This window comes from Aspergillus saccharolyticus, assembly GCF_003184585.1.
Source record: "Aspergillus saccharolyticus JOP 1030-1 unplaced genomic scaffold BP01scaffold_41, whole genome shotgun sequence".
Lineage (NCBI taxonomy): Eukaryota > Fungi > Ascomycota > Eurotiomycetes > Eurotiales > Aspergillaceae > Aspergillus > Aspergillus saccharolyticus.
The window spans coordinates 95,045-103,776 of NW_020290651.1; the positions used below are offsets into that span (position 1 = coordinate 95,045).

At 38.5% G+C, this 8,732-nt stretch overlaps 3 protein-coding genes across 3 annotated transcripts; 2 read left to right on the plus strand and 1 right to left on the minus strand.

The window, feature by feature from the left end:
- Positions 1 to 3,366: 3,366 nt before the first annotated feature.
- BP01DRAFT_418404 (uncharacterized protein) lies at positions 3,367 to 5,195 on the plus strand. Its single transcript, XM_025579327.1, has 2 exons — positions 3,367 to 3,492; positions 3,558 to 5,195. The coding sequence occupies exon 2, from the start codon at positions 3,690 to 3,692 to the stop codon at positions 5,124 to 5,126; it is 1,437 nt and encodes a 478-aa protein (XP_025427862.1). The 5' UTR covers positions 3,367 to 3,492; positions 3,558 to 3,689; the 3' UTR covers positions 5,127 to 5,195.
- Positions 5,196 to 5,448: 253 nt separating this feature from the next.
- Positions 5,449 to 6,965, plus strand: BP01DRAFT_304625 (aminopeptidase P family protein; the record flags this gene model as incomplete). The annotated part of the gene is made up of 3 exons (XM_025572168.1): positions 5,449 to 5,615; positions 5,678 to 6,710; positions 6,765 to 6,965. The coding sequence occupies 3 exons, from the start codon at positions 5,449 to 5,451 to the stop codon at positions 6,963 to 6,965; spliced, it is 1,401 nt and encodes a 466-aa protein (XP_025427863.1).
- Positions 6,966 to 7,337: 372 nt separating this feature from the next.
- Positions 7,338 to 8,460, minus strand: BP01DRAFT_304650 (uncharacterized protein; the record flags this gene model as incomplete). Its single annotated transcript, XM_025572169.1, has 3 exons — positions 7,338 to 7,862; positions 7,927 to 8,062; positions 8,219 to 8,460. The coding sequence occupies 3 exons, from the start codon at positions 8,458 to 8,460 to the stop codon at positions 7,338 to 7,340; spliced, it is 903 nt and encodes a 300-aa protein (XP_025427864.1).
- Positions 8,461 to 8,732: the final 272 nt, after the last annotated feature.

An 8,732-nucleotide genomic window follows, 5' to 3' on the forward strand; every position in this document is an offset into this window, starting at 1 on the left:
AAAGTTGAGTAGCTTATTCTATACTATAAATAATATCTAAGCTAAAAAATATATGAATTAATTTATTCAAGAAGTAATTTATTATATTTATACTATCTATATAAATAATTTATTTAAATAGTTAATTTATATTTAGGATTGTCTTAACTCCTGTCTTTATATTCAGGTAAGATATTCTATATAAGATACTATATTTAGTAAGTTTCTCAAAGAACTTAATGAATAATAGTATGATTAAAAAGTTCTTGTCTATATTGAAGATAAAAACAAGTATAGTAATATCTCTTCTAGAAATTATAACTTCTATAGTCAAGAATATTGAGAATTCTAGAACTACCTAGATTAGAATTAGAGCTGCTAGATATATAGAAAATATATTCTATAATCTTAGTTCTATAACTTAAATCTACTTTTATTCTATCTAAAGCTTTTTATAATTGATATTTATCTAGTCTATCTTATATCAGTAATAATTACTTTCAAGATTAGTTAGATTAATAAAGGATTACTATAATTCTCAATAAGTATATAGTACTTGATTTATTGATTAGAATATAGACATAAATATAATCAATAGATCAAAGATAAGAATATCACTACTAATAAATTAATTTATAAATATAAGTAGTATATTATTTTTCTCTAGATTATATTAGTATAATTCTACTATTATTATATATTTAGACAGCAAGAATGCCTATCTTAAAACACGGGCATCTGTAGTAGTTTCAGTTATCCTGAATTCTGCCGTCTGTATCTGCCTTCGGGCATTAATTCGACGGAGTCGATTACCGTTTTCCGTCTTCCATCAACATCATCATGATCATAATGAATTCAGAATCCTCCTCACTGAACCATAACACTAGTAGTCTAAATCTAGATAGACTTCTAATTTAATAAATAATTAAGAATAGACTAAGTATCTTATTTATACTAATAGACTATAGACTTATAGATGATATTATAGTTAATAGTAAGCTTAGCTATTAGTCTAGAGACTACTTACTTAGTTATATTATAGTTAATAGTAAGCTTAGCTATTAGTCTAGAGACTACTTACTTAGTTATATTATAGTTAATAGCTAAGATCTAGAGCTTTATAGTAAGAGAACTAAAGAGAGTAATAAAAGATACTATAGACTATATTAGTTATCTATTCTTATATATTTATATTAATTTTAACTTAATAGTCTTAATAATAGTAGTAGTATTAATATCTCAAAAAGAAGAAAAAGAAAAAGTAGTATTATCTATAAAGAGTATAGACTTACAGAGATAGTTAGCTATAAGCTATATTTATATATATCTATTTGATTAGATTATTAACTATCTATTATTCTCTTAGTAGAGCTATAGTCTAGATTAGTTTGAAACTATAGTAGAAATATATATTACTTTATATAATAGTAATATTTGGCTAGTTACTATCTATATAATTAAATAGTACTAAATAACTATATAATACTAATCTAATCTATAATAACTAATTATTATATATAGTATAATAAAGTAACTTGATTTAAGAATCTTAATAGTCTATAATATAAATACTTATAGAAGAAATAATCTTTTTTAAACAAAAAAGGTAAATAATAATAGTAGTAGTAGAATATAGAAGATATTAAATAATAGATATTCTAATATTTATTAAGGATATCCATAGCTAATTAATTCTATTATAATAATACATACAATACATACATATTCCTGTATGGAACATACATGACGGACCAGCCAGTAGCCCCAGCCTTCGAGCCGCTGAGCGAAGCGAGGATACAAGGCTTGTATTATAATACTAAGTATAAGTTAATAAAGTTCAAGATAAATGATTAAATATATGTATACTTATATTATAGTTATACTATACTATCTATTTATATTAAAGATATTAAGTATAAGTTAACTTGATAATATATTAGATTTTTCTATATTTAGAAAGTTAGTAAATATTATATATATTAACTAGAACTACTCATATTATGAACTATCTATCCAATAGTATTAATTTTCTAGTTAGAATCTATTTTATCTAGTAAAGATCTCTTTCAGAGTTATCTAAGTCTTTTATGGTGGTTATTAATAAGAGATTTTCTAGTAAAACTAATTACTAAGAAGATTATTAATAAGTATCTTATCTATAAAGACTAGTATTAAAAGCTTATTCTAGAGTATCTGATCTACTAATCTAGATATAGACTTGAAGATAATTAGTAGATTTATATATCAGATATTACTACTAATCAACAGATTAATAGGAATAAAAGATATTAGTATTAATTATTATTTATTATATCTTAATATCTCTATTCATATATATCTACAGCAAGAATACTATTATAAAAGACTGGCGTATATAATAGTTGCTAGCAGTAGAAGGATTCTGCCCTATTGTTCCACCTTGAACAGATCTTAGCTAGTTTTCGCTCGTCTTAGGAATCTTTCTTTATAAATTAATAAACAACTTCATCATAATAGCATTATAAGACACATCTCCCTACCAACAATGCTGACAAGTAAAAGTTTAATTACTATGATTAATTTCTTATAGTACTATTCTAATATATATACTAAGATCTTTACTGAAGCCAATATTCTTAGTAGTTTTTATACTATAGATCTTATTCTATTTAATTTTTAAAAGATTCACTTAGAACTTTATATATACTTAAAAATACTAACTTTACTAGTTCTTTTATATTTAAATTAGTTATTATATCTTAGAAGAATATCTAGTATTCTATATAAACTAAAGAAGTAGAGAAAAGAATTATAGAAACTTAAAGATTAAGATCTTTTATTAATAATTATATATAAGATTATTTAAAAGTAATAAAGATAGTAGAATAGTTAATATAGTCAATAATCTTACTTTAATACTAAGTTAAGTAGCTATAATTATAGAGATATATAAATAAAAGAAGAAAAAGATCTTATAATAATTTATAAAGAGCAGAAATACTTTAATAGATTAAGAAGACTTCAATATTATATATAAATATAAAAATAAGACTATTTAGACTTTAGTATTAATATTCTCTAAGATATACTAGTAGACTTATTATAATATATATAAAAGTAAGTGATATGATTAGCTAAAGTATCTGACTAAAAATACTAAGAATTAATATATATAGTCTTTATAAGATGTTCTTAAAGCTTTATGGATGTCAAGGGTGGTAAGGATTTTGAGGATTTTGATGGGGCTGCCGGTTTGGTGTCGCACTGGTTCGGTGTCCGATTACATTACCCCATAAGTTAAGTTAGCTAGTTAAAGTGTAAGTCAGCTGAGTTAGTGGATTGATTACATAATACAGATCAGCAACCATCAACGGTCGGATACAAATGGAATCGCCCACAGGGGAGAAATATACCATCAAATGTGCCCCGTGTAATAATTGCTTTCATTTTTAAGTCTGAATCTGGTTTTCGGCTTCAGGAGGACTAGAACCGAAAGCCAAATACATAAATTGAGAACCTGCCTTCCAGAAGCTGGTCTGTCACACTCTGCTCATGCCCACATGTTTCCCGGATTTCGCGTTCTAACCAGAAGTCATTAGACAGATTCTCACTGCACTTGAAATTTAGCTACACACGAAATCACCACTGTCACTGATACTAGTCATAGCACCTAGTAAGACATCAGCCAATCAGTCTCAAAGTATAGCCAGTTTGTCTGGACTCCTAGAAATATGCCAAGACCTCCTACCAAACGCAGTCGATTCACATCAGAAACTTCCAAGACTAAGAACCATCATGCCACTGACACTGTCGGCTCGACGAAGCAGTCCTCAGAAGATTCGAGTCACAACTATCCGAATCTTTTGCACATGACGGAGCGCCCCGACTTTGCTTATGTACCACACCAGAACGACCAGACGCCTGTAGTTAAGACTCACGACTATGCAATTGATTCATCACCACTGGAAGAGTGTGGTCCGACCAGCGGCCGTCCAGTCACACGAGCTCGTGGATATTCCTCTACACTGTCTATCATCGGTCGGAAAGGCGATGGAAGTTCAAAGATTCCGGGTACACCTGCTTATGAGAGTTCGGTACTGAGCAATTTCAGGAGACGGCCACGGCAGCCTAGCATTCTTCACATAATGCAAGCCGATGATAGTTCCTCAGATTTGGATGACGAAGACTTCCTTGGAGGTTTAAGTCCCGAGGACGAGTCTACACCCTTAGATATATCGAGGGTGAGATCACTCATACCAGCGCACGTCACCACATCGTCATCACCTGGCCCTTCATCACCTTCCAGCAACAAACAGCGCAAGCGTAAATCGCCAGCTGAGGAGATTGAGATTGAGTATGCTTCAGACTCGCAAGCAGTGCGGCACTCTCCCTGTACTTCGATAACGGTGCAGGAAAGTAATCAACCAGGATGCACAATGCAGCATCTCATGTCGCCAGGTGCTATGAGTGAAACAATGGCACCGCCTATGAGCAGCAGCCCTGCGGCAAGTCCCGTACTTACGCCCTCGATTACCAGTGCGGAAATGTCCTTAGCTGTCCCTAAAATTACATTAGGGATTCTCAGTGAACAAAGAAATAACGTGAGCAAGAATGTGCCTACACTGGCGCTACAAGATAGACTGCTACCTCGGAGAACCAAAGCTCAGCGCAAATGTCTCGCAAGCACCCTGAGTGATAGTAGCTGCTCCGAGTCAGAGCAGGATGAGGATGAATTGAGCTATGCTCCACCGGGAAAATCCTGTCAGGCATCTCGAACTCACATCCGCAGGCCCAAATCCCAGAAGCCTCGAAATAAGTTACAGGAAGAGCGGACAAAAACTGCTACGATCGAGTCACGAAAGAGAAATGGTTGCGAAAGTCACAAATGCAAGAGTAGGACAAGAGTGGGAGCCGACCCGCTTCTCTGCGCAAGAAGCAATGCACCTGAAGAGCCTCCATTGCCTTCGTCGTCGCCTTTGTCATCGCCGCTCGGTTCCAATGCCTACTGCTCAGGTGTGCCATCGGGATTTGAGAAGCTGCTCAAAGACAGGTATCTCAGCGAGGAGTTGAGACTGCAGGCAAAGAAGTTTGCCGACGTTGATAAATGGGTGTTAGATTATGAAGATGTAAATCCTTATGTCAGCCAAGGCAGTGATGCTTTCAGATAGGGATACAAATCAATTCCTCTATATCTTCATCTTGTTGACCATGTGATTCGACAGTATGTGTGGACTCTGATGGGCGAAGGTATTCTGCACTCTAGTTTGCAATCATCTTAGAATTTCTAGAAGATTTCGAAGATTAGTAACTACAGTATGTTGTAGGAATGCAAGTGAGGCTCATGGTAGGTAGATCGATAGGCGGCTGTACGATGTATCAAAGGAACCCCGCAGCAGTACCGTACCGTCCAGGCCATTTTTTCCACCTCCCATTGCCAGCTTCGAACTCGTCAGACCCTTGACAACAACTATCCGAAGACGTTTGAACAGCATGACTTCCCTTGAATCAATCCTAGCAGGTAAATACCCCGCAAAAGCTCATGCACGCCGGGTGGCTCAAGGCCTTCAATCGCTTGGACATGGCCGCCACGGAATTATTTACCTTGAAGCACAAAAAACTCGACTCATCGAGGATAACGACGAGGCCATGCCATTTAGGTACTAGCCATCTCTCGATTTTACTTCTATCTCTCATTAAAGCTAACAGATGGATTTGCTAGGCAACGTCGTCCATTTTTTTACTTATCGGGATGCTTGCTTCCAGATTCCTGCCTGATCTATAACATCGACCTCGATGAACTTACGCTGTTCATTCCTCCAGTTGACCCAGAGGATGTGATCTGGTCTGGCCTCCCCATGTCAGCGGCCGAAGCACAGAAACGTTTTGATGTGGACTATGTGCTGCCTACTCCTGCAGTAAACGCCACCCTTTCCTCGATTGCTTCGCATAATCCCGGGAAAGTAGTTGCTTTTGTAATCGAAAACCAGGTTTCTGAGAACACCAAGATCCAGGAAATTTTTGAGGTTAACACTTCGGCACTGAAAGATGTCATTGGAAGGACTCGTGTTGTCAAGGACGCGTATGAGGTCGCGCTCTTGAGGAAGGCAAACGACATCTCTGCTAGTGCACATGTTGCAGCCATGAAAGCCTCCAAGACTGCTACAAATGAGCGTGAGATAGAGGCTGCTTTCATAGCAACTTGCATCGCTCACGGTGCTCGTGAACAGGCATATCATCCGATTGTTGCATGTGGAGAGAATGGTGCCACTCTTCATTATGGCAAAAATAACGACCATCTGATCGATGCAGCCATGAAGCAAAAGAAGGGAAGCATTCTAATTGATGCCGGGGGGGAATATAGCACATACTGTGCTGACATTACCCGAGTCTTTCCTTTGGGTGGCAAATTTTCACTGGAAGTCCGCCAGATCTATGAAGTTGTCTTGCAGATGCAAATAGAATGCATTGATATGTTGAAAGAAGGTGTCCAGTGGGAGGACGTACACACGCATGCTCACCGCGTTGCTATTCAAGGATTGAAAAATCTGGGAATCCTTCGTGGCCTGGATGAGGAACTGATGGACAAAAGGATCAGTGTGGCATTTTTCCCTCACGGCTTGGGTCACTACTTGGGTATGGACACCCATGACACTGGTGGCAACCCGAACTATGAAGATGAAGATACGATGTTCAAGTATCTGCGTGTAAGGGGTCGTCTGCCCGCCGGTTCAGTCATTACTGTGGAGCCAGGAGTGAGTCCAAGGCCCCGCTCGTACTGTTGCAAAGTGGTTCCCTAACTCGTACAGATTTATTTCTGCCGCTACATAATCGACCCTTTCCTCCAGTCAAGTGAGACAAGAGAATACATTGACACGGACGTCTTGGAAAGATACTGGAGTGTGGGTGGGGTGCGCATTGAGGATAACATTCACATCATGGAAGATGGATACGAGAACCTGACCACAGCACCAAAAACCATTCAAGAAGTGGAAAGCTTAACCTCCTAGGTCGTCCGTCATACATCATTTTTTTTTTCAGTTCTTCAGCTCCAGGATGACATTTTTTGCCCTTCCGAGCGCCGAGCCTGGTACCGAACAAACCCCCGTCAAGTGGATGATGTGTATATGTACTTGACAGAACTCGTCGCAGTCACATCCTGTGCTACTGCGAGTATGGGTTTCTCTTCTATTTGGGTATAAAATGAGCTCTGACCTCGGAATATAAGGGTTACCTTCGAAAATGAGAGCCAAACATTCGGGACAGCTGGACGGTCTAATGACCGTCTTTCACTGAGGCATAATGCTAGACCCGGCTCTGTAAGTCAGAGTCTCTGCGTAACTCGTACTTATACACATTCTGCAGGTACGGATATTAAGATATTAGAGGCCACTGCGCAGTCGCTTCCGTCCGCTTCCCTTTACCGCAGATTCTGCTTCTGCCCTGTCTTGAGCACGTTTCTCTTTTTGGTCCAGCACAAGACTGAGCACATCGTAGCAGAACTGAGGCACATCAATGCATAACTTTTTGAATTCCTCCTCAGCCTCGTGACGTAACACATGGCTTCGCAATGCCCAGAATGTAGCTACTGGCTTGCGGATTGTGACATCATCCACTGGGGTATATGTATATACATATCGGGCATAAGCAATTTCACCCTGAGATGTGCTGTTGATACGATGGATCTTCGAGTGTGCGAGAGTTTTCAATGAAGGTATTCCTAACTTTTCGGCCAAGGTATACACCCGCGCGTGTTTCAGTAATTGTTCTCCGCTGTCGTCGATGTCCTCAGTTGCCGTTTCTTGGTCGGTGTGAGCTTCAGTGTAGGTGGAATATTCATGCGTGTATTGGAACTGTAGGAAATAGCCGAAGGCTTCCACATCCTCTGCCGGAAGCTCAATGCGCCGCTTGGAAATGTTAGTGGTGACGGCGTACTATTGATGAATGTGGGTGTAGAAGGCATGTGCTTACCGGGCCTGATTCCCTGAAGGCCGCAACCTTCTCCGCAAGGAGGGGGGACTCTAGAAGTAGGCTTTGGTGAGCGGTCAAAACGGTCCTAGACCCTTCGGAGCCGACAACGAGTTCCACGATAGGCGACGTCAAGAAACTAAACGAAATGTGAGCGACAATGCCTCCCTTCCGAACATTGCGTACAAGGAACAATGCGCCGCCATTGAGTCTCAATCCGAAGCATGCTCGAACAAGAGAGGGAGAGAGAAAAAAAAATGAGAGTAGAAAGAAGATCAGCAAGATGTGTTCTTACTCAAGGAATTGTAGGCTGGCATTTCTCTTGTGTTCTGTTGATTTTGTTTCTGGCTCAGTAGCCGAACATTCATCAGTCATAAAAATATCTGGCATTGTGTCCGTCTGCACTTCATTGACTGTCTTTGAAGATGTGTCGACTTCAGTATTAGAGATTGCTTGGCTTCCTGCAACACTAGATTCATTATGTCCAAAAGGATAAGCATTCTCTGGCACCCCAACTTGCACCTGAGGAGCGTCCATTATTCAATGTAATTTTCCACAGTGCAAGCAGCAGAACAACTATAGGGAGCTGTGCAGAGACATTCAAACTGAATTAAACAGATCACAGCTACCTAGGAGCTCAGTTGCAAGAAATGAGGGCCTTCTCTGCAGGTGCCTTCCTCAGCCAAAGGGGTCCCAAAGTGCACTTGTAGTGGAATTGCCTCTGGCAATATCCTGCCATTGGTTCAGCCCCGTGGCCGGATAGATCTGCCGCCCGTTCCCGCCTTTGGTGGATAACTCATGGCTCTTTG